The sequence below is a fragment of the Leptodactylus fuscus genome, chromosome 3 (genome assembly GCF_031893055.1).
Source record: "Leptodactylus fuscus isolate aLepFus1 chromosome 3, aLepFus1.hap2, whole genome shotgun sequence".
Taxonomy (NCBI): Eukaryota; Metazoa; Chordata; class Amphibia; order Anura; family Leptodactylidae; genus Leptodactylus; species Leptodactylus fuscus.
In genome coordinates, this window is record NC_134267.1 from 242,526,635 (window position 1) to 242,553,907 (window position 27,273).

The 27,273-nt window shown below is 51.6% G+C and overlaps 1 protein-coding gene across 5 annotated transcripts in view; it reads right to left on the bottom strand.

Moving 5' to 3' along the window:
* Positions 1-2,807: 2,807 nt before the first annotated feature.
* GTF3C2 (general transcription factor IIIC subunit 2) overlaps positions 2,808-27,273 on the bottom strand; it is a 31,458-nt gene continuing 6,992 nt past the window's right edge. For all 5 annotated transcript variants that reach the window (XM_075269374.1, XM_075269378.1, XM_075269376.1 and 2 more), the window contains 15 exons: positions 26,725-26,822; positions 26,576-26,653; positions 23,987-24,085; positions 20,454-20,681; positions 18,002-18,113; positions 17,802-17,919; positions 10,388-10,410; positions 9,729-9,858; positions 8,703-8,844; positions 4,907-5,068; positions 4,742-4,829; positions 4,139-4,267; positions 3,879-4,055; positions 3,262-3,369; positions 2,808-3,118 (listed from right to left, as the gene is read on the bottom strand). In XM_075269374.1, coding sequence (XP_075125475.1) covers positions 2,900-3,118; positions 3,262-3,369; positions 3,879-4,055; positions 4,139-4,267; positions 4,742-4,829; positions 4,907-5,068; positions 8,703-8,844; positions 9,729-9,858; positions 10,388-10,410; positions 17,802-17,919; positions 18,002-18,113; positions 20,454-20,681; positions 23,987-24,085; positions 26,576-26,653; positions 26,725-26,822 — 1,911 coding nt within the window. In that variant the 3' untranslated portion in view covers positions 2,808-2,899. The remainder of the gene's footprint in view (positions 3,119-3,261; positions 3,370-3,878; positions 4,056-4,138; positions 4,268-4,741; positions 4,830-4,906; positions 5,069-8,702; positions 8,845-9,728; positions 9,859-10,387; positions 10,411-17,801; positions 17,920-18,001; positions 18,114-20,453; positions 20,682-23,986; positions 24,086-26,575; positions 26,654-26,724; positions 26,823-27,273) is intronic.

A 27,273-nucleotide genomic window follows, 5' to 3' on the forward strand; every position in this document is an offset into this window, starting at 1 on the left:
TTTGGGACTAGGCTTAGTCTGCAGGATCCAGTTTAGACAATGATGCAGGAGACATTTCGCTTCTAGTTCCAGTCTGGTAGAGTCGGTGTTTGTGATTGATCGGCCACTGAATATTTTGGCAAATTGACCTGTGAGATTTTATTCCACTGATCCCCAAACATCAAGTGTTTGCCGTCGACTATCTAACCCCGTAGCTTATAGTTATTCACACGGCCGTTTTGTCGTAGATGTTTTTGCGATTTGTTTTTTGATGGCAGATACTTGGACCGCAATCCCAGTTTGGACGTGTAGGACATTTTCAAAAATTTCAGCAACAAATTTGTAGAGTGTAGATTAACCCTCAGAATCCTGGTGCTGCTGAGAATCTCCGGTGAAGCTCTGACACGAGCCGACCTCAGACGTATCGATCAATCCATCCACTATTTTTTGTCTAGTCGTATAAGGTGCACTGAACCCCTTTCCTCCACAGACACAAACATCTTGCTTAGGTTTCGAGAAACGCACGAGTCACAGGCGATTGCGATTACGTTAAAGACAGAGAGAGACGCAACAACAACTGTCCACCTGAATGGGCCGTTCCTGAGATGTCTTGGTGGCTCTCGATGGGTCTATGGCCAGCTCGCCCTATAAGGCTCCGGGGGAGTCAGCTGCAGTGTGTGTCTGGATTTTGTTCACATGTTGTCCCGTGTCGTGTCTTGTGTGTCTCTGGTCTATCACACAATGTGTGTATTTTGTCCTTCCAATTTATTGTACGGGAAGTTCAGGGGTTCTAGACGTTAGATGGAAGGCTCTGCTATACTTCCAGAAACAGCATCTCTCCCCCCCTCCTAGTCCAAGGTACAAAACCAAAAAAAAACAAAAATTGACCATGGCCAGCACAGCCTTCCTCTTAGTCTCCAATAACCCCTGTAAGTATATGAACCCCTCCCCATAAGGCTGCTGGTGGGGGCCTACAGAGAAACTAATTTCCAGGAGACGTGGGGGGTGAAGAGTTTTCCGGCTCATTACTCGTAACGATATGGGTTACACTGTGACCTGTGCAGACGATGATGGCGGCAGCAGCGGGGTGTACGTTCTCCGATGCTGTGGGCATACAATGTAACGGCGATTATACTGTGGCTATATAGTCATACGAGGATCTTGATCATCCTGGATTATTATGAGAGCGCTCAATGTGATCATGTGATGTAGAGTAACCCGGAGGCCACTTATCAGCCATGTAGATAATACTGCCCCCGCCAGGACCCCTGTCATAAGGAAAGGGGTTCATACTCCCCCCGCTGGTTGTATAGATGGTGTTTGTGACACTGTGGTCTCGTCGTCACGTTGTGACTGTATATTTGTATCTCTCGTTGTGCTCTACACAATATTTTTTATACAAAATAAAGAAAATTAAAATATTTTTTGCTCGTAGTAAAGTAACCGGCGCTGCCACCACTTATCCAAACACATGGAGATACATCACGATGTACCCAGTACCAGGTAGCCAAACACACAGGGGTACATCATGATATAACCAACACCAGGTACCGAGATACACACTGATGTCTTATAACTGCAGCTACCACATATACAATGACACAATGATACACCATGACGTGACCAGATAAGAGTTAGCGATGTAATTGGAGCTACCGCCATGTATCCAAGCACAACAATCAGATTACCACACCTCATGACCCGGATGCCCACTGCTCACATGTCTAGTGATGGGTCAGACTTGAGCCTCTCACACACCTGGTCATGGCTTAGTAACAGATCAGGCCTTTGCTCCTCACACAGTTGGAGCAGCCAAATATCCAACTTTTATGCTCAGAGTCCTCCCATCACACATCTGGACCTCCATATCTCATACACCAGATCACGGGCCGGATGTCCACCTCTCACAAATCTGGTCATAGCTGGGATATTCTCGCATCACACCATGGTCTGGACCTCCACACCCGATCATGGGCCGGACGTCCACCTCTCACACATCGTAATAGCTGGGATATTCTCCCATCACACCATGGTCTGGACCTCCACTCTTCATACACCAGATCATGGGCCGGACGTCCACCTCTGACACATCGTAATAGCTGGGATATTCTCCCATCACACCATGGTCTGGACCTCCACACCTCATACACCCAATCATGGGCTAGACGTCCACCTCTCCACATCTGTTCATAGCTGGGACATTCTCCCATCACACCATGGTCTGGACCTTTACTCGTCTTACACCCGCATATGGGCCGGATGTCCACCTCTCGCACATCGTCATAGCTGGGATATCCTCCCATCACACCGTGGTCTGGACCTTCATACCTCATACACCTGATCACAGGCTGGACGTCCACTTTTCTCACATCGTAATAGCTGGGATATTCTCCCATCACCATCACACCATGGTCTGGACCTGCACTCCTCTTCCACCCGCTTATGGGCCGGATGTCCACCTCTCACACCAACACAATCCTCACATTAAGCCGAACATGTAAAAATAGGAGGATTTTAATAATCAGAAGTCGCCTCATGAGGAGCTCAATGTGAGCAATGATGAGACAACATGACGTTACAGCCCAGGTCCGTGTGCTCGTGCGTGTTCACATGTATGTGAGCAGTGCTGCAGGATCCTACTCCATCCTGCTGTTGGGCTCTGCGTTACAAAAAGCTGCCCACCTGGAAACCCGGGGCAGTGGCAAGTGCTGTATAAATGTCCATCTGGGCACAAGAACATGTAAAAAAACCAAAAACATTTAAAAACAACTAAAAGCAGAAGAAACATCAGAATCTCATATAAAAAAAAAAAAAAAAAAAACACACCAAAGAAGCCAAAGACGCAGCAGGAGATTCACCTGTAGAGGTCACGGGCACACCGGGTGCCTCTACGAGATGTCTGTACCACCAACTGCGGCCTCTAGACCTCCACCACACAATGCTGAACCTCCGGGCTGTACTCGGCCTCCCCCACCATCTCCGCAGCTTCATACATGGCCCTGTACTTGGCGCTTTTCTCCCGGATCATCTTCTGGCCAACTGAAGACACCAAACCTTGAACGCAGTGGACTCTGACTAGGCCAGAGTGAGCACCAGACACAATCCACGTGTATGAGTCCAAGTTGGGGTTGAAACGAACCTAAAGAGTGACAAAATGGTATCAAGGAGGATCAAACGGGGGGGCAGCATGGATAGAAGGAGATCAGGTGAGGAACTTCTCCAAAATTTATCTCCAACCTCTGGGGAAGGGGGGCAGTTTTAGATCAGACATGGGGTCCTCACCTTGTGTATGGCCTCCAGCTGCACACGCTCCATGTTCAGGTCACCCTTCACCTCGTTGTCTTTCATCCTATTAAATAGCTCTCGCTTGTTCAGGTCATGGAAGTTCGTCTGCGAGAGAGACGAGAAGGTAATTACCTCCAAACCCCCGAAGTCTTGCTCTCACAACTGAAGAACGGAGGCAAATCCTCAGCTGTGAGAGCGGGACATGGACAGGTCAATCAGAGTAACCCCATCACAGTCCACATGGCAGGAGTCACCCCGGGGTGTGCAGCAGCACTTTACATTGTGTATATAACTCTGTATGGTGTATATCAGAGGAGGATTCTTCGTTCCTGCTGCGTTTCATTGTGTGCAGACAGTGGAACCAAAAATCCCCCCCCCCATACTGCGACACAGAGGGGAGGGGGACACAGGCTGCAGCGCTTCTCCTCAGCAGCCCTCCTCCTGACAAGTACATACATGAGGCAAACCGTAACATAATGGGAAATGTGATGGAGCTCACAGGAGTCGTAACATGGGGCATTGTCACAGACAGGCAACCTCTATATAACATACAGCCTACACAGAGGGGTCACACTGCAGAATCCCCCCCCCCATCTGCCGATAACGAAACCTACCAGATCCATATCCTGAAACAAGAGGCTGAAGCGACCGATCGCCGCACGGAACGACTTGGGCTTGAAATGTTCCCAGTGACGACTTTCAGCCAGGGGCCCGCTCTGCACATGGTCACCAGTGTCAGGGCTATCCACAGACGGGGGTGCCGAAGACAAGAAGTCCACCTTATAGATCGGCTGGGAGGAAATAGAAGTGAGGTTACCAGAGGGGATACCAAAATACACACATAATGGCGCACACACAACGAGCCGACACTCACAAATCTGCGTTCTGATGGGCGTTTCGTATGGATGGACGGCACATTCATGCTCGGTAACAGGTTGACCATGACCTCCCCGGTTACATCACCCGATGTAATGGAGCTCAACCAGTCTGAGCTCGAGACACTCTGTAGAGACAGGAAGGAAGTGACCAGTGTGAGAATCGGCCTACAGAATATGGCCGCCCAACCGCCACCCCTACACAACTCCATCCACTGTAGAGCAGCCTTCAAAACATGGCCGACCAACCCCATTCTCCTCACAATTCCATCCACTGAGGACTAGCTGACCAACCTCCCCCCACTCCATCCATTGAAGACCATGGCTGACCAACCCCCCGCCCCACAGTGAAGCAGCCTCCCCAACTTCACCGCACTAAAGAGCAGCCATCCCAATATTGTCCACCAACCCCCACACTGTATGCATTGAGGAGTGGTCTCCATCATATCACCAACCTTCCCTACACCATCCACTGAGGAGTAACTAACCTCCCGCCTCCATTCACTGATAACATAGTTGCGGCCTATCCTAATGCACAATTCATCTAATAACACATGTAACGCACCATTCACCGAGGGTCGCCCCTATAGCATGCCTCTTACCCACACAGTCCCCTTACGAGGAGTTAGGAAGTATGGCTTGTAGCCCAGGAAGCCAGAGTCTACGTAGTGAATCCCGCACAGGCTGTGTCTGCGGAGAGGAGAGGGAGAGGATTGTAAGGTGTATGTGACAGAGGAATAAGACAGCTGTGTGTACGGGACACTCACGAGGCATAGCAGTTATCCTGTGCTACGGCCACTCCGCAGTACGGCAGCAGCCACGTGATCTCCGTGCTCTGGAACCGCTTGATATTGTTGACTGGAGCGTGGAGACGGCGAAGGTCCCAAAACTTCAGACGCCGGTCATTTCCACAAGTTACAAAGAAGTTACTGGATGGAGAGAGGAAGAAAACAGTGACCACGACAGGACCCCAGAGCAGAGGGTACAGTACAGTCACCCTACAGGAGCGGCGGTGGGCATGAGTCACCCTACAGGAGCGGCGGTGGGCATGAGTCACCCTACAGGAGCGGCGGTGGGCATGAGTCACCCTACAGGAGCGGCGGCTGGCATCAGTCACCCTACAGGAGCGGCGGTGGGCATGAGTCACCCTACAGGAGCCGCGGCTGGCATGAGTCACCCTACAGGAGCGGCGGCTGGCATCAGTCACCCTACAAGAACGGTGGCGGGCATCAGTCACCCTACAGGAGCGGCGGCTGGCATCAGTCACCCTACAGGAGCGGCGGCTGGCATCAGTCACCCTACAGGAGCGGCGGCTGGCATCAGTCACCCTACAGGAGCGGCGGCTGGCATCAGTCACCCTACAGGAGCGGCGGCTGGCATCAGTCACCCTACAGGAGCGGCGGCTGGCATCAGTCACCCTACAGGAGCGGCGGCTGGCATCAGTCACCCTACAGGAGCCGCGGCTGGCATCAGTCACCCTACAGGAGCGGCGGCTGGCATCAGTCATCCTACAGGAGCGGCGGCTGGCATCAGTCACCCTACAAGAGCGGCGGCTGGCATCAGTCACCCTACAGGAGCCGCGGCTGGCATCAGTCACCCTACAGGAGCCGCGGCTGGCATCAGTCACCCTACAAGAGCGGCGGCTGGCATCAGTCACCCTACAGGAGCCGCAGCTGGCATCAGTCACCCTACAGGAGCGGCGGTGGGCATCAGTCACCCTACAGGAGCGGAGGCTGGCATCAGTCACCCTACAGGAGCCGCAGCTGGCATCAGTCACCCTACAGGAGCGGCGGTGGGCATCAGTCACCCTACAGGAGCGGCGGCTGGCATCAGTCACCCTACAGGAGCGGCGGTTGGCATCAGTCACCCTATAAGAGCGGAGGCTGGCATCAGTCACCCTACAAGAGCGGCGGCTGGCATCAGTCACCCTACAGGAGCGGCGGCGGGCATCAGTCATCCTACAGGAGCGGCGGCTGGCATCAGTCACCCTACAGGAGCGGCGGCTGGCATCAGTCACCCTACAGGAGCAACAGCTGACATCAGTCACCGTACAGGAGCCGTGGCTGGCATCAGTCACCCTACAAGAGCGGCGGCTGGCATCAGTCACCCTACAAGAGCGGCAGCTGGCATCAGTCACCCTACAAGAGCGGCGGCTGGCATCAGTCACCCTACAGGAGCCGCGGCTGGCATCAGTCACCCTACAGGAGCGGAGGCTGGCATCAGTCACCCTACAGGAGCCGCAGCTGGCATCAGTCACCCTACAGGAGCGGCGGCTGGCATCAGTCACCCTACAGGAGCGGCGGCTGACATCAGTCACCCTACAGGAGCGGCGGTTGGCATCAGTCACCCTATAAGAGCGGAGGCTGGCATCAGTCACCCTACAGGAGCGGCAGCTGGCATCAGTCACCCTACAGGAGCGGCAGCTGGCATCAGTCACCCTACAGGAGCGGCGGTTGGCATCAGTCACCCTACAGGAGCGGCGGCTGGCATCAGTCACCCTACAGGAGCGGCGGTTGGCATCAGTCACCCTATAAGAGCGGAGGCTGGCATAAGTCACCCTACAGGAGCGGCGGCGGGCATCAGTCATCCTACAGGAGCGGCAGCTGGCATCAGTCACCCTACAGGAGCGGCGGTTGGCATCAGTCACCCTACAGGAGCGGCGGCTGGCATCAGTCACCCTACAGGAGCGGCGGCTGGCATCAGTCACCCTACAAGAGCGGCGGCTGGCATGTCACCCTACAGGAGCAACAGCTGAAATCAGTCACTGTACAGGAGCCGCGGCTGGCATCAGTCACCATACAGGAGCAGCGGCTGGCATCAGTCACCCTACAGGAGCGGCGGCTGGCATCAGTCATCCTACAGGAGCAGCGGTTGGCATCAGTCACCCTACAGGAGCGGCGGCTGGCATCAGTCACCCTACAGGAGCGGCGGCTGGCATCAGTCACCCTACAGGAGCGGCGGTTGGCATCAGTCACCCTACAGGAGCGGCGGCTGGCATCAGTCACCCTACAGGAGCGGCGGCTGGCATCAGTCACCCTACAGGAGCGGCGGCTGGCATCAGTCACCCTACAGGAGCGGCGGCTGGCATCAGTCACCCTACAGGAGCAGCGGTTGGCATCAGTCACCCTACAGGAGCGGCAGCTGGCATCAGTCACCCTACAGGAGCGGCGGCTGGCATCAGTCACCCTACAGGAGCGGCGGTTGGCATCAGTCACCCTACAGGAGCGGCGGCTGGCATCAGTCACCCTACAGGAGCAGCGGCTGGCATCAGTCACCCTACAAGAGCGGTGGCTGGCATCAGTCACCCTACAAGAGCGGTGGCTGGCATCAGTCACCCTACAAGAGCGGCGGCTGGCATGTCACCCTACAGGAGCAACAGCTGAAATCAGTCACTGTACAGGAGTTGCGGCTGGCATCAGTCACCCTACAGGAGCGGCGGCTGGCATCAGTCACCCTACAGGAGCGGCGGCTGGCATCAGTCACCCTACAGGAGCGGCAGCTGGCATCAGTCACCCTACAAGAGCGGTGGCTGGCATCAGTCACCCTACAAGAGCGGCGGCTGGCATCAGTCACCCTACAGGAGCCGCGGCTGGCATCAGTCACCCTACAGGAGCAGCAGTGGGCATCAGTCACCCTACAGGAGCGGCGGCTGGCATCAGTCACCCTACAGGAGCAGCGGCTGGCATCAGTCACCCTACAGGAGCGGCGGTGGGCATCAGTCACCCTACAGGAGCCGCGGCTGGCATCAGTCACCTAACAAGAGTGGCGGCGGGCATCAGTCACCCTACAGGAGCTGCGGCTGGCATCAGTCATCTACAGGAGCGGCGGCTGGCATCAGTCACCCTACAGGAGCGGCGGCTGGCATCAGGCACCCTACAAGAGCGGCGGCTGGCATCAGTCATCTACAGGAGCGGCGACTGGCATCAGTCACCCTACAGGAGCTGCGGCTGGCATCAGTCATCTACAGGAGCGGCGGCTGGCATCAGTCACCCTACAGGAGCGGCGGCTGGCATCAGGCACCCTACAGGAGCGGCGGCTGGCATCAGTCATCTACAGGAGCGGCGGCTGGCATCAGTCACCCTACAAGAGCGGCGGCGGGCATCAGTCACCCTACAGGAGCGGCGGCTGGCATCAGGCACCCTACAGGAGCGGCGGCTGGCATCAGTCATCTACAGGAGCGGCGGCTGGCATCAGTCACCCTACAAGAGCGGCGGCGGGCATCAGTCACCCTACAGGAGCAGCGACTGGCATCAGTCACCCTACAGGAGCGGCGGCTGGCATCAGGCACCCTACAGGAGCGGCGGCTGGCATCAGGCACCCTACAGGAGCGGCGGCTGGCATCAGTCACCCTACAGGAGCGGCGGCGGGCATCAGTCACCCTACAAATTCTCTGAACCCTACAGCCTGAAGACTAACAGAGTATGAGTGCGGGCATAATTCACACATTGTCTTGATGGTCACTAGAGTCACTCCAGTCTGACCTGGCTGATAACAGGGAGCAATAGCTGATTAGCATTCTGTGGAGGTGAGGTATTCTTTTATCTCCCAGTGACTCTTCTGTACCTGTCAGCTTTACACCACTCGATGCTGCGCACAGCGTTGTCATGGGCAGAGAAGCTGTGGAAGGGGTACTGCTTTATCACACGGCCCTGCCGAACCCTCTGCAGAACTGACTTTGTTTTCAGGTCCCAAATTGCCACGGTCCCTAAAATACAAAAGCAAAAAAAAGTTCTACATTAGCTCAGGAGTTACTGCAAGTGGCAAAAAGGTCCTGACTGGTTCTCCAAAACTGGAAGACAGTGACACTAGTGAGCGGGGTCCTGATTATCTGAACTGTGGCAGTCGAGGACAGGACACCGGTCACATCAGATTAACCTCAGCATTTATGTGACAAACATTTGGTGTCAGAAGTGGGATGAGAAACAATCACAAAATCCCACTTCTGACACCAAATATTTTATGGCAGGTTCAAAAAGCTCAAGTGGAGCAGGGGAGGGCAGGACATCGGTCACCTCAGTGTACATGTGGACTATCCTGAGCAGGGCAGGACATCGGTCACCTCAGTGTACATGTGGACTATCCTGAGCAGGGCAGGACATCGGTCACCTCAGTGTACATGTGGACTATCCTGAGCAGGGCAGGACATCGGTCACCTCAGTGTACATGTGGACTATCCTGAGCAGGGGAGGGCAGGACATCGGTCACCTCAGTGTACATGTGGACTATCCTGAGCAGGGCAGGACATCGGTCACCTCAGTGTACATGTGGACTATCCTGAGCAGGGCAGGACATCGGTCACCTCAGTGTACATGTGGACTATCCTGAGCAGGGCAGGACATCGGTCACCTCAGTGTACATGTGGACTATCCTGAGCAGGGCAGGACATCGGTCACCTCAGTGTACATGTGGACTATCCTGAGCAGGGGAGGGCAGGACATCGGTCACCTCAGTGTACATGTGGACTATCCTGAGCAGGGCAGGACATCGGTCACCTCAGTGTACATGTGGACTATCCTGAGCAGGGGAGGGCAGGACCTTGGTCACCTGAGTATAACACATTGGCTGTCCACTCACTGACTGTCCACTCACCATCATAGAATCCGGCTGCCAGGTACTGGTGTGGTTTGGAGGGCAGCCAGGACACGGTGAAGCACTGACCATTCTCACCGGGGTTCCAAGCTTTTATGGATCCTACATGAAGCTGGAGAATACTGTCCACCTGAAAGACAAAGTCACAGTCAGCTGGCCAAAGTCAGACAAGTCCGGGTCACAGGGGGGCAATTACATTCAAAAGGTGTTGTATAGAGTCCTGAATCACTGCAATACATGTCTGGAGGGGGGTGAATACTTTTACAGGTAATATATACTGGCTCATATACTGGTGTCACATAGAATACAGGTCAGGAGGGAGGGGGTTAATCCTTTCACAGATTGCTGGATATGATCTGATATTATTGCTCATACAATGGTTACACGTAGCCCAGTCCATCTCCGGCCTCCCTATAGAGGACATGTCTGCTGCGCCTCACTGACTTTAATTAAAGGGAACCAGGTGACGGCAGAGAGATGATTATTGACCGATCGTCACCGGGAAAGATGGGGGTGATGATACCAGAGCGAGCACAGGCCGAGGGATGTATCCTCTATATATACTGTACTAATCTCTATATGTACCCCTCATACATGTGTGTACATGGAGACAGGGCATCCCATTATACAGAGGTGATGTATACAGCGCCGGTCATTACCTTACAGATGGTCAACTCCGAATCTGCAGAAAAGAAGAGAAGAAAATAATCAGCACAAAAGTGGGAGCAAACCGTACTGAGACATACTGACTGTATACACCATAGGGAACACTGACTGTATACACCATAGGGAACACTGACTGTATACACCATAGGGAACACTGACTGTATACACCATAGGGAACACTGACTGTATACACCATAGGGAACACTGATCCTGACTGTATACACCATAGGGAACACTGACTGTATACACCATAGGGAACACTGACTGTATACACCATAGGGAACACTGATCCTGACTGTATACACCATAGGGAACACTGACTGTATACACCATAGGGAACACTGATCCTGACTGTATACAGGGAACACTGACTGTATACACCATAGGGAACACTGACTGTATACACCATAGGGAACACTGACTGTATACACCATAGGGAACACTGACTGTATACACCATAGGGAACACTGATCCTGACTGTATACACCATAGGGAACACTGACTGTATACACCATAGGGAACACTGACTGTATACACCATAGGGAACACTGATCCTGACTGTATACACCATAGGGAACACTGACTGTATACACCATAGGGAACACTGATCCTGACTGTATACACCATAGGGAACACTGATCCTGACTGTATACACCATAGGGAACACGGAGTGTATACACCATAGGGAACAATGACTGTATACACCATAGGGAACACTGACTGTATACACCATAGGGAACACTGATCCTGACTGTATACACCATAGGGAACACTGATCCTGTCTGTATACACCATAGGGAACACTGACTGTATACACCATAGGGAACACTGACTGTATACACCATAGGGAACACTGATCCTGTCTGTATACACCATAGGGAACACTGATCCTGTCTGTATACACCATAGGGAACACTGACTGTATACACCATAGGGAACACTGATCCTGTCTGTATACACCATAGGGAACACTGATCCTGTCTGTATACACCATAGGGAACACTGACTGTATACACCATAGGGAACACTGACTGTATACACCATAGGGAACACTGATCCTGTCTGTATACACCATAGGGAACACTGACTGTATACACCATAGGGAACACTGACTGTATACACCATAGGGAACACTGATCCTGTCTGTATACACCATAGGGAACACTGACTGTATACATCACAGAGAACACTGATCCTGACTGTATACACCACAGGGAACACTGATCCTGACTGTATACACCACAGGGAACACTGATCCTGACTGTATACACCATAGGGAACACTGATCCTGTCTGTATACACCATAGGGAACACTGACTGTATACATCACAGAGAACACTGATCCTGACTGTATACACCACAGGGAACACTGATCCTGACTGTATACACCATAGGGAACACTGATCCTGTCTGTATACACCATAGGGAACACTGACTGTATACATCACAGAGAACACTGATCCTGACTGTATACATCACAGAGAACACTGATCCTGACTGTATACACCATAGGGAACACTGATCCTGTCTGTATACACCATAGGGAACACTGACTGTATACATCACAGAGAACACTGATCCTGACTGTATACACCACAGGGAACACTGATCCCTCTAGGAGAACCCTGGCTATATCCAATAGTCAGCAGATTCTACAGACCATGATTCTCACCCAGTTGCATTTTAATATTTGCCCCCCGGGCACTGAGCTCAGACACCCCTCTCTGTCAGTCTGGTACTCGGGTTGTTCCCATCCATCACATAGGAGGGCGCCATAAAGCACAGCACTTCTACAGGGCTGATCCTATAACCACCTGACATACAGCGCACTCTGTATAACACCAGGTACAGAGAGGGGGCGCCGCCGCTCTGAGCTCCTGCACCCCCCCTCCCCCTCGGCACCTGTATAGAGAGATAAGGGCAGGATGACATGATGATAGATGGGCCCCGGGCTCCTGCTACTGTCTGGATGAGACGCATCACCACAGAGTGGAACAATGGGGGGAACATTCGTGTCCACCCCGACCCCATGAGAACAGCAACCCCCAACATCCTCAGTACCTGGAGCAGCCGGAGTGTATCCTAATAATAGGAGATAAGCGGAGGGTTAATGAGGCCGAACCACCACAGAGGAGGGGGGCACGAGAGAGGAGGGGGGCACCAAGGAGATATGGGGGGGGGGACATAAAACCTGTCACTAACACCGAGGAGGGGGGGTGTCTGCAGAATGAGGACTACAGCAGTATATAGTATATACACCCCTGTAACACTGAGATTGTCAGCTCCTGGGGTCAGGGATGATGGGAGTCACTATGTCTTCCCCCCACCCCACTCCCCATTACACACCTCACTGATCCCCATTACACACATCTATAGACCCCCCAGCTGTGAGCCACATTAACCCCTTGTATCCCTGAGGGGAGACGACAGGAGGCCTCGGAGCGTCAGGTGGAGGAGGGGTGCAGACACACAAGGGTTAATGTCCCTGCCGCAGCCGCTCAGCCATGTAATAACCATCTGCAGCCTGACAATGACACCAGGGGGGAGGGGGGCGGAGCCAAAAGAAAGGACCCCCATAGGAGGGAGGGCCGGGTTAACCCCGACATGTCCGAATCACATTCACTAAGGGAGACCACCCCGAAAAATCAGAGACAGGCGCAAGAGCAGCAGACACCCCAATATATATATACACACAGCAGTCACCCCAATATATATACACACACAGCGGACAGTCACCCCAATATATATACACACACAGCGGACAGTCACCCCAATATATATATACACACACAGCGGACAGTCACCCCAATATATATACACACACAGCGGACAGTCACCCCAATATATATACACACACAGCGGACAGTCACCCCAATATATATACACACACAGCGGACAGTCACCCCAATATATATACACACACAGCGGACAGTCACCCCAATATATATACACACACAGCGGACAGTCACCCCAATATATATATACACACAGCGGACAGTCACCCCAATATATATACACACACAGCGGACAGTCACCCCAATATATATATACACACAGCGGACAGTCACCCCAATATATATACACACACACAGCGGACAGTCACCCCAATATATATACACACACACCGGACAGTCACCCCAATATATATATACACAGCGGACAGTCACCCCAATATATATACACACAGCGGACAGTCACACCAATATATATACACACACACCGGACAGTCACCCCAATATATATACACACAGCAGTCACCCCAATATATATACACACAGCGGACAGTCACCCCAATATATATACACACACACCGGTCACCCCAATATATATACACACACAGCGGACAGTCACCCCAATATATATACACACACAGCGGACAGTCACCCCAATATATATACACACACAGCGGTCACCCCAATATATATACACACAGCAGTCACCCCAATATATATACACACAGCAGACAGTCACCCCAATATATATACACACACAGCGGACAGTCACCCCAATATATATACACACACAGCAGACAGTCACCCCAATATATATACACACACAGCGGACAGTCACCCCAATATATATACACACACAGCGGACAGTCACCCCAATATATATACACACACAGCGGACAGTCACCCCAATATATATACACACACAGCGGACAGTCACCCCAATATATATACACACACAGCGGACAGTCACCCCAATATATATACACACACACAGCGGACAGTCACCCCAATATATATACACACACACAGCGGACAGTCACCCCAATATATATACACACACACAGCGGACAGTCACCCCAGTATATATACACACAGCGGACAGTCACCCCAATATATATACACACACAGCGGACAGTCACCCCAATATATATACACACACAGCGGACAGTCACCCCAATATATATACACACACAGCGGACAGTCACCCCAATATATATACACACACAGCGGACAGTCACCCCAATATATATACACACACAGCGGACAGTCACCCCAATATATATACACACACAGCGGACAGTCACCCCAATATATATATACACACACAGCGGACAGTCACCCCAATATATATACACACACAGCGGACAGTCACCCCAATATATATACACACACAGCGGACAGTCACCCCAATATATATACACACACAGCGGACAGTCACCCCAATATATATACACACACACAGCGGACAGTCACCCCAATATATATACACACACACAGCGGACAGTCACCCCAGTATATATACACACACAGCGGACAGTCACCCCAATATATATACACACACAGCGGACAGTCACCCCAATATATATACACACACAGCGGACAGTCACCCCAATATATATACACACACAGCGGACAGTCACCCCAATATATATATACACACACAGCGGACAGTCACCCCAATATATATACACACACAGCGGACAGTCACCCCAATATATATACACACACAGCGGACAGTCACCCCAATATATATACACACACAGCGGACAGTCACCCCAATATATATACACACACACAGCGGACAGTCACCCCAATATATATACACACACACAGCGGACAGTCACCCCGATATATATACACACAGCGGACAGTCACCCCGATATATATACACACAGCGGACAGTCACCCCAATATATATACACACCAGGCAGTCACCCCAATATATATACACACAGCGTGCAGTCACCCCAATATATATACACACCAGGCAGTCACCCCAATATATATACACACAGTGGACAGTCACCCCAATATATATACACACCAGGCAGTCACCCCAGTATATATACACACAGCGGACAGTCACCCCAGTATATATATACACAGCGGACAGTCACCCCAATATATATACACAGCGGACAGTCACCCCAATATATATACACACAGCGGACAGTCACCCCAATATATATATACACACAGCGGACAGTCACCCCAATATATATATACACAGCGGACAGTCACCCCAATATATATACACACCAGGCAGTCACCCCAGTATATATACACACAGCAGACAGTCACCCCAATATATATATACACAGCGGACAGTCACCCCGATATATATACACACCAGGCAGTCACCCCAATATATATACACACAGCGTGCAGTCACCCCAATATATATACACACAGCGTGCAGTCACCCCATTATATATACACACAGCGGACTGTCACCCCAATATATATATATACACAGCGGACAGTCACCCCAATATATATACACACAGCGTGCAGTCACCCCATTATATATACACACACCGCACAGTCACCCCAATATATATACACACAGCGCACAGTCACCCCAATATATATACACACAGCGCACAGTCACCCCAATATATATACACACACAGCGGACAGTCACCCCAATATATATACACACAGCGTACAGTCACCCCAATATATACACACAGCGTACAGTCACCCCAATATATATACACACACAGCGGACAGTCACCCCAATATATATACACACAGCGGACAGTCACCCCAATATATATACACACAGCGTACAGTCACCCCAATATATATATACACACAGCGGACAGTCACCCCAATATATATATACACAGCGGACAGTCACCCCGATATGTGTATATATACACACACACCGCACAGTCACCCCAATATATATACACACACAGCGTACAGTCACCCCAATATATATACACACAGCGTACAGTCACCCCAATATATATACATACACCGGACAGTCACCCTAATATATATATACACAGCGGACAGTCACCCCAATATATATACATACACCGGACAGTCACCCCAATATATATACACACAGCGTGCAGTCACCCCATTATATATACACACACCGCACAGTCACCCCAATATATATACACACAGCGCACAGTCACCCCAATATATATACACACAGCGCACAGTCACCCCAATATATATACACACACAGCGGACAGTCACCCCAATATATATACACACAGCGTACAGTCACCCCAATATATATACACACAGCGTACAGTCACCCCAATATATATACACACACAGCGGACAGTCACCCCAATATATATACACACAGCGGACAGTCACCCCAATATATATACACACAGCGTACAGTCACCCCAATATATATATACACACAGCGGACAGTCACCCCAATATATATATACACAGCGGACAGTCACCCCGATATGTGTATATATACACACACCGCACAGTCACCCCAATATATATACACACACAGCGTACAGTCACCCCAATATATATACACACAGCGTACAGTCACCCCAATATATATACACACAGGACAGTCACCCCAATATATATATACACAGCAGACAGTCACCCCAATATATATACACACAGCGTACAGTCACCCCAATATATATACATACACCGGACAGTCACCCTAATATATATATACACAGCGGACAGTCACCCCAATATATATACATACACCGGACAGTCACCCCAATATATACACACAGCGGACAGCCACCCCATTATATATACACACAGGACAGTCACCCCAATATATATATACACAGCAGACAGTCACCCCAATATATATACACACAGCAGACAGTCACCCCAATATATATACACACACCACACAGTCACCCCAATATATATACACACAGCGGACAGTCACCCCAATATATATACACAGCGGACAGTCACCCCAATATATATACACACACAGCGGACAGTCACCCCGATATATATACACACACAGCGGACAGTCACCCCAATATATATACACACAGCGGACAGTCACCCCAATATATATACACACACAGCAGACAGTCACCCCAATATATATACACACAGCGGACAGTCACCCCAATATATATACACACACAGCAGACAGTCACCCCAATATATATACACACAGCGGACAGTCACCCCAATATATATACACAGCGGACAGTCACCCCAATATATATATACACACAGCGGACAGTCACCCCGTTATATACACACACAGCAGACAGTCACCCCAATATACATACACACACCACACAGTCACCCCAATATATATACACACAGCGTGCAGTCACCCCAATATATATACACACACAGCAGACAGTCACCCCAATATACATACACACACCACACAGTCACCCCAATATATATACACACAGCGGACAGTCACCCCAATATATATACACACACCGGACAGTCACCCCAATATATATACACACACAGCGGACAGTCACCCCAATATATATATATATATACACACAGCGGACAGTCACCCCGATATATACACACACAGCGGACAGTCACCCCGATATATATACACACAGCGGACAGTCACCCCAATATATATACACACACCACACAGTCACCCCATTATATATACACACTCCAGACAGACCCCCCCCCATATTATACCCGGGCTGGTGGTCTCTGTTCCTACCTGTCCCCTGGGTTTTCTGGTGGGAGTGTAGGGATTCTGGGTGAGGTAGACTGTAGATCTGTACGTGACCGCTGGAGAAAGCCACCGCCAGGAGCCCAAGCCGTGCCATCTCTGTGCCCTGTGCCAGCGAGACCACATGTTATGTACTAGAGACCCCGCAGTATGTAGGACAACGACCCCTGACCGCCTCCCCATCTTACCTTTCTGGGAGTGCTGGGGAGCTCCCACCCACCACTAGGACAAAACTTCAGGTCCCATATGCAGCCGTCGTCCACCGCCAACCCATAGGAGAAGGCCGCAGCCGACTCACTCCTAAACAAGAACAGAACAAGACAAGCACATTACATGGTCCATATACCTGAACCCCACCAGACTAGAGGACACTACAGGGATAGCGTGCTCAGAGGTCATCCAAAATCCCACATCCTCTACAGTATCATGTCCGCACACTACAAAACAGCCGGACAAAGGTCTCCAGCAGTCTACTGAAGCTAAATCTAATGTCTGGCACTCTCTAACGTCTGGCACTCTCTCACAGCATGTGACAAGGAGACCACCAACCAGTCACTAAGCTCCAGTCTTTTTGCCTGGAGAATACTCATCTCTCTTGGTCATCTTCCTACCTCTTTGACCCCACATTCAGGGTTTCATTTGTCAGCTCTACCTCCTCACCTTGTTTTTTTGGGTTCCTCAGGGCTGAGTCCTAGGTCCTCTCCTCTTCTGTTTCCTCAGGGCTCAGTCCTAGGTCCTCTCTTCAGGCTCCTCAGGGCTCAGCTCTAGGTCCTCTCATCTGGCTCCTCAGGGTTCAGTCCTAGGTCCTCTCTTCTGGCTCCTCAGGGCTCAGTCCTAGGTCCTCTCTTCTGGCTCCTCAGGGCTCAGCTCTAGGTCCTCTCTTCAGGCTCCTCAGGGTTCAGTCCTAGGTCCTCTCTTCTGGCTCCTCAGGGCTCAGCTCTAGGTCCTCTCTTCAGGCTCCTCAGGGTTCAGTCCTAGGTCCTCTCTTCTGGCTCCTCAGGGCTCAGCTCTAGGTCCTCTCCTCTTCTGGCTCCTCAGGGCTCAGTCCTAGGTCCTCTCTTCATGCTCCTCAGGGCTCAGCTCTAGGTCCTCTCCTCTTCTGGCTCCTCAGGGCTCAGTCCTAGGTCCTCTCCTCTTCTGGCTCCTCAGGGCTCAGCTCTAGGTCCTCTCTTCTGGCTCCTCAGGGCTCAGCTCTAGGTCCTCTCCTCTTCTGGCTCCTCAGGGCTCAGTCCTAGGTCCTCTCTTCTGGCTCCTCAGGGCTCAGCTCTAGGTCCTCTCATCTGGCTCCTCAGGGTTCAGTCCTAGGTCCTCTCTTCTGGCTCCTGAGGGTTCAGTCCTAGGTCCTCTCTTCTGGCTCCTCAGGGCTCAGTCCTAGGTCCTCTCTTCTGGCTCCTCAGGGCTCAGTCCTAGGTCCTCTCTTCAGGCTCCTCAGGGCTCAGCTCTAGGTCCTCTCTTCTGGCTCCTCAGGGCTCAGTCCTAGGTCCTCTCTTCTGGCTCCTCAGGGCTCAGTCCTAGGTCCTCTCTTCTGGCTCCTCAGGGCTCAGTCCTAGGTCCTCTCTTCTGGCTCCTCAGGGCTGAGTCCTAGGTCCTCTCTTCTGGCTCCTCAGGGCTCAGTCCTAGGTCCTCTCTTCTGGCTCCTCAGGGCTCAGTCCTAGGTCCTCTCCTCTTCTGGCTCCTCAGGGCTCAGCTCTAGGTCCTCTCTTCTTCTGGCTCCTCAGGGCTCAGTCCTAGGTCCTCTCCTCTTCTGGCTCCTCAGGGCTCAGCTCTAGGTCCTCTCTTCTTCAGGCTCCTCAGGGCTCAGCTCTAGGCCCTCTCATCTGGCTCCTCAGGGTTCAGTCCTAGGTCCTCTCCTCTTCTGGCTCCTCAGGGCTCAGCTCTAGGTCCTCTCATCTGGCTCCTCAGGGTTCAGTCCTAGGTCCTCTCTTCTGGCTCCTCAGGGTTCAGTCCTAGGTCCTCTCTTCTGGCTCCTCAGGGCTCAGTCCTAGGTCCTCTCTTCTGGCTCCTCAGGGTTCAGTCCTAGGTCCTCTCTTCTGGCTCCTCAGGGCTCAGTCCTAGGTCCTCTCTTCTGGCTCCTCAGGGCTCAGTCCTAGGTCCTCTCTTCTGGCTCCTCAGGGCTCAGCTCTAGGTCCTCTCCTCTGGCTCCTCAGGGTTCAGTCCTACGTCCTTTCCTCTTCTGGCTCCTCAGGGCTCAGCTCTAGGTCCTCTCCTCTCTTCTGGCTCCTCAGGGCTCAGTCCTAGGTCCTCTCTTCTTCAGGCTCCTCAGGGCTCAGTCCTAGGTCCTCTCTTCTTCGCTTTCTTCAGCCCTAGGTCCTCTCTTCTTCTGGCTCCTCAGGGATCACCTCCAGGTGCCATATCATCAGGGCAGTATGGCTGCTGCTATGTTTGACTACATTGATATCCATCCCCTGCTCCTCATGTCACCCTGATTCTTCTCGTCTACACTCCCATGATGCCCTACTACCCCTCCCCTCACTCTCCTCTCTACAGTCAGTCCTAAATGCAGCGTCCATGTGACCCTTCCTGTCCAAACAGTGGAAGAGAACACACACCAAAGACAGTGGGACCCAGGTGTCACCCACAAACCCCAACCTGGAGGATACCACAGGGACTGGAAGACCCGTACACCCCACATGTACACACCCTTTATCCGGCCTGAGGGCTCCGAGGCGCCACAACTGTAGAAGTGCTGGTCCAGTGTGTATAACATCGAGCCTGTGTCGGTCGTCCATTCCATGGTGACAATACAGCGCCACATACTGGCAGGAACCGGAACCCCACAGCGTCGGACACCAATCAAGAGCCCACACAGGACCCCCCACAAAGAAAGTCACATCAAAGCGCTTAGGGTGGGGGGGCAGAGACTGGAACCTGCGGGCAAATACATCACCTTTAATATGAAGCATGTCTGGTATATAGGGGTAAATAATTTATATAAGCCTTAACATGGACGACACCTGGTATATAAGATAAGTCACATAACCTGTAATATGGAGGATACCTGTATATAGGGGCAGATATGTCACATAACCTGTAATATGGAGGATGCCTGGTTATATAGGGGCAGATAAGTCACAAAACCCATATTATAGAAGATATATGTATATAGGGCAGCACGGTGGCTCAGTGGTTAGCACTGCTGCCTTGCAGCGCTGGAGTCCTGGGTTCAAATCCTGGCAGAACATCTGCAAGGAGTTTGTATGTTCTCCCCATGTTTGTGTGGGTTTCCTCCCATACTCCAAAGACATACTGATAGGTGGGGGGGGCTACATGTAAATAGGGGCAGATTAGATACACGACCTGCAATACAGAGGATACCTGTATACAGGGGCAAGTGACAGGCTGGAGATGTTTAGGACAGGAAGCCTACAGTCGTAGCCAAGTGTTTTGAGACCAATACAAATTTTACCTACTCAGCCCAACCCCCGACCCATATTACATACTTACCCTGCGGCCCCTCCTCCTCCTGTACCGTATGTGCGCTCCTTTTCCACCGTCACCTCTACTGCGCATGCGCGGACACACCGTAGAGGAGATTCACTGGCAGCGGCGCACACTATGAGAAGAGGAGAAGGGCGCGCACCCTGCCAGTACAGGAGGAGGACCCCAGAAGAGTGAAGTGGATGGGGGGAGTAGTAGTGACTATCTGTTTCCGGACTGGACTATCAGAACATGTCACATGACCACCCCAGGGATAGGACTAAATATCCATCTTTTATTAATAATGTTATTTAGTAATCGGGGGGGTTAGATTAGTGCAGAGATTCCTAAATATCCTGGGCAACCCCTTTAACCCTTATCAGCTCCTGGGCCAAATCCCGACGACTGACAACCGATTCTTAACTACTCAGTGTTTGGGGTTTCTATTTATGTGTTTTTAGTTGTCCACAGGTTCTCAATTGGATTCAGTTCTCTCTTCTGACAGGTGACATGGTCTCCATCATGGCGGAAAATCCACTGTCCATCACCTCGTCTTCTCCGGACTCTCAGTCTTCCAGATATACTCCAGTCCCTGTAACGTCCGTCCTTGATGTTCTTCTTGGCTTCTTTGCCGCCCCTCCTGACACCACCCCAGCCTTCCAAAACCTTCTCCTCACTGACACCCACCTGCTGCCATTCCTGACAAGCTTTGGTATTGAGCTGATCCCATCGCTGAATCCCCTATAGGAAGCACGTTTGATGGACTCTCTTGGGCACCGTGAAGCCTTTTTCACCGCATTTGAAGTTATGGATGATCCAATGAATGGTTGACTTAAGGGCAGTCTTATAAGCAGCAATGTCCTTGCCTGTAAAGCACTTTTGATGCAAAGTAATGCTTGAGTTTCCTTAGGGCAGTGATGGCGAACCTATGGCACGCGTGCCAGAGAGGGCACGCAGAGCCCCCTCTGCTGGCACGCGTGCTGTCGCCCTGATCGCTCACTAACGGCGAATCCGATGCAGGATTCCCCGTTAGTGAGCGATCGCTGCCTTCAGCTGGTTGTGCAAATGCGCATCCAGCTGAAAGCTGTCAGTGTAGCTCAGTGTAGGCCACGCGTACTACGCGGCCTACACTGACTACAGAGTGTGACCTCTGAACAAGCGCGGGCGTGATGACGTAAGTCATCAGCGCGCGCAGTGAACAGAAGAGAGAACACCCGGCAGCTCTTCAGGTAACTATATTGTGTTTGTTTGCACTGTCAGGGGAGGGGGGCAACGGTGGACATTTCATGTTGTGTAGGAGGGGGCTACTGTAGACTTTCATGCTGTGTGGGTAGGGGGCTACTGTGGACCATTTTATGCTGTATGGGAGGGGGCTACTGTGGACCTTTCATGTTGTGTAGGAGGGGGCTACTGTAGACTTTCATGCTGTGTGGGTAGGGGGCTACTGTGGACCATTTTATGCTGTATGGGAGGGGGCTACTGTGGACCTTTCATGTTGTGTGGGAGGGGGCTACTGTAGACTTTCATGCTGTGCGGGTAGGGGGCTACTGTGGACCATTTTATGCTGCTACTGTGGATCTTTCATGCTCTGTGGGAGGGGGCTACTGTGGATCTTTCATGCTCTGTGGGAGGGGGCTACTGTGGACCAGTTCATGTTGTGTGGGAGGGGGCTACTCTGGACCATTTCATGCTGTGTGGGAGGGGGCTACTGTGGACCATTTCATGTTGTGTGGGAGGGGGCTACTGTGGACCATTTCATGTTGTGTGGGAGGGGGCTACTGTGGACCAGTTCATGTTCTGTGGGAGGGGGCTACTGTGGACCAGTTCATGCTGTGTGGGAGGGGGCTACTGTGGACCAGTTCATGCTGTGTGGGAGGGGGCTACTGTGGAGTATACAGGTATAATCCTGTGTGGGGGCCACTGTGGGCCAGATTGTACTGTGTGGGTGGCCACTGAGGGGCAGATTGTACTGTGTGGGTGGCCACTGAGGGGCAGATTGTACTGTGTGGGGGCCACTGAGGGGCAGATTGTACTGTGTGGGGGCCACTGAGGGGCAGATTGTACTGTGTGGGGGGCCACTGAGGGGCAGATTGTACTGTGTGGGGGGCCACTGAGGAGCAGATTGTACTGTGTGGGGTCCCCTCACTATTTATATCACACAGTATTTGTTTTATAGCAGACGTGAAATTAGTACAGGATGTAATAACATTGCACGGTAACTATAAAACAGATCCTGTGCGATGTAAATAGTGAAAATTAATTGTTTAAAAGTACAGAATGCAGAGACCTTTACCTTTCAGTACAAGATCTGTAAAGCCCCAGTCACATGACTGTAATTTGTGGGTCCGCAATTGTGGACCCACAGAGTTTTAAGGTTAAATTGCCGTGTTGGCACTCCGTGATAATTTATTTGGTTTTGGGTTGCAGTTTAGGCACTCGGTCTCAAAAAGGTTCGCTATCACTGCCTTAGGGGATCACCGTGGTTAACAGAAGAAGACTGAGTTGAAGCAACATTTTTATGGGAATGTTTACACAGCGGAATATAGGCCAGACTCTGTCTCATAATCTGCTCCAAATTTCACCATTGATTTCAGTGAGAGGCAAATGTCTGGCCACGACTGTATAGATTAGTGAGGATGGTTAGGAGACGCGCCCAGTGACACGGTCCCACCCGTCATAGAACAGACCCGGACGGCTCCTCCTATCCAGGACACAGAGGATTGTAGTAACGTGGCACCGTGTGCCTATCATCTCACCTGTCCAGGACCAGGGGGTCGGAGTCCTCTTCTAAACCTTCTCTTCTGATGCAGAAAGGAGGGGAGGTGGTCTGTAGGGGGAGGTAGGGCTCAGCCTCACTGCCAAAAGAGAACAGACACTGAGAACTCAATGGGGCCACACACACCCTGACAGAGCCCATCTGACATGGCCGTGGCCCGACAGGATAGTGGTCAGTCCGCTGGATAATAGCCCCCGACAACACCATCACCACCAATCCCAGTGTTATCATTTATACAAGGAAACAGACACAGGAGATCAGTGAGTGATCCAGCCAGGAGATCAGTGGATGATCCAGTCCTCCTGTAGGACCAGACACAGTCAGGAGATCAGTGGATGATCCAGTCCTCCTGTAGGACCAGACACACTCAGGAGATCACTGAGTGATCCAGTCAGGAGATCAGTGGATGATCCAGTCGTCCTGTAGGACCAGACACAGTCAGGAGATCAGTGGATGATCCAGTCCTCCTGTAGGACCAGACACAGTCAGGAGATCAGTGGATGATCCAGTCCTCCTGTAGGACCAGACACACTCAGGAGATCACTGAGTGATCCAGTCAGGAGATCAGTGGATGATCCAGTCGTCCTGTAGGACCAGACACAGTCAGGAGATCAGTGGATGATCCAGTCCTCCTGTAGGACCAGACACAGTCAGGAGATCAGTGGATGATCCAGTCCTCCTGTAGGACCAGACACACTCAGGAGATCACTGAGTGATCCAGTCAGGAGATCAGTGGATGATCCAGTCGTCCTGTAGGACCAGACACAGTCAGGAGATCAGTGGATGATCCAGTCCTCCTGTAGGACCAGACACAGTCAGGAGATCAGTGGATGATCCAGTCCTCCTGTAGGACCAGACACAGTCAGGAGATCAGTGGATGATCCAGTCCTCCTGTAGGACCAGACACACTCAGGAGATCACTGAGTGATCCAGTCAGGAGATCAGTGGATGATCCAGTCGTCCTGTAGGACCAGACACAGTCAGGAGATCAGTGGATGATCCAGTCCTCCTGTAGGACCAGACACAGTCAGGAGATCAGTGGATGATCCAGTCCTCCTGTAGGACCAGACACACTCAGGAGATCACTGAGTGATCCAGTCAGGAGATCAGTGGATGATCCAGTCGTCCTGTAGGACCAGACACAGTCAGGAGATCAGTGGATGATCCAGTCCTCCTGTAGGACCAGACACACTCAGATCAGTGAGTGATCCAGTCAGGAGATCAGTGGATGATCCAGTCGTCCTGTAGGACCAGACACAGTCAGGAGATCAGTGGATGATCCAGTCCTCCTGTAGGACCAGACACAGTCAGGAGATCAGTGAGTGATCCAGTCAGGAGATCAGTGGATGATCCAGTCCTCCTGTAGGACCAGACACAATCAGGAGATCAGTGAGTGATCCAGTCAGGAGATCAGTGGATGATCCAGTCCTCCTGTAGGACCAGACACAGTCAGGAGATCAGTGGATGATCCAGTCCTCCTGTAGGACCAGACACACTCAGGAGATCAGTGAGTGATCCAGTCAGGAGATCAGTGGATGATCCAGTCGTCCTGTAGGACCAGACACAGTCAGGAGATCAGTGGATGATCCAGTCCTCCTGTAGGACCAGACACACTCAGGAGATCAGTGAGTGATTCAGCCAGATCAGTGAGTGATCCAGTCCTCCTGTAGGACCAGACACAGTCAGGAGATCAGTGGATGATCCAGTCCTCCTGTAGGACCAGACACAATCAGGAGATCAGTGAGTGATCCAGTCAGGAGATCAGTGAGTGATCCAGTCCTCCTGTAGGACCAGACACAGTCAGGAGATCAGTGGATGATCCAGTCCTCCTGTGGGATCAGACACAGTCAGGAGATCAGTGGATGATCCAGTCCTCCTGTAGGACCAGACACAGTTAGGAGATCAGTGGATGATCCAGTCCTCCTGTAGGACCAGACACAATCAGGAGATCAGTGAGTGATCCAGTCAGGAGATCAGTGGATGATCCAGTCGTCCTGTAGGACCAGACACAGTCAGGAGATCAGTGGATGATCCAGTCCTCCTGTAGGACCAGACACAGTCAGGAGATCAGTGGATGATCCAGTCCTCCTGTGGGATCAGACACAGTCAGGAGATCAGTGGATGATCCAGTCCTCCTGTAGGACCAGACACAGTTAGGAGATCAGTGGATGATCCAGTCCTCCTGTAGGACCAGACACAATCAGGAGATCAGTGAGTGATCCAGTCAGGAGATCAGTGGATGATCCAGTCGTCCTGTAGGACCAGACACAATCAGGAGATCAGTGAGTGATTCAGCCAGGAGATCAGTGAGTGATCCAGTCAGGAGATCAGTGAGTGATCCAGTCAGGAGATCAGTGAGTGATCCAGTCCTCCTGTGGGATCAGACACAATCATGTGATTCAGTCCTCCAGCAGGATATATAGAGTCATGTGATTAGTGTAAAATCCAGTCCTTTAGATCAATGAGACTCTTATGAGATCATTGTGTGATCCAGTTACTGATCTCTTGCCGCACTGGACATGAGATCAGAGTAAGATCCAGTCCTGCCCCTCACTAGTGCACATCTTACCTGCGTGATAGGAAGTGCCAGCCGTCCTTCTGTGGGATCCATTCGGGGTACTCCCAGTCTGAGTACTGGGCTTCTCGGCTGCAGAGAGAGAGACAGGCTGGTTAATAACGGACATGACACATAGGGCGCTCCCTACAGGCAGGTCTTACAAGTCCATGGTGATCTGCGCTGAGCTCCAGACGGGGGCCATGATGGAGTTGTGCAGGCCGTTCTCAGCGCTGCCTCTGATGGTGGAATACCAGCTCTTCTGTAAAACAAGAGGGATGGGTGGTCAGCAAGAGTGGGGACCCTGAGGGTCAGGCAGCGTCCCCTCCCCCGCTCTCTGGGGACCTCTGTGCTATACACACTGGAACAAAACCTCAGCGAGGTCAACGTAATGGAAGAAGAGTGAAGACTCCAGATTTATTATAATATAGTGGAACTGAGCCAGACAGAAAAGTATCAGGCAGCAGGGTGGCTCAGTGGATAGCACTGCAGCCTTGCTGCGCTGGAGTCCTGGGTTCAAATCCTGCCAAGGACAAAACATCTAAAAGGAGTTTGTATATTCTCCCCGTGTTAGGGACAGAGAAAATATAGATTGTGAGCCTTATATGGGATCTGAATCTACATAAAAAAGTATGGAGAGAATGGGGAAATGAAGTGAGAAGACGAAAAAGAAAGGAGGAAGAGTTATTGATGTTTTGTTAGATGTAAGCTAC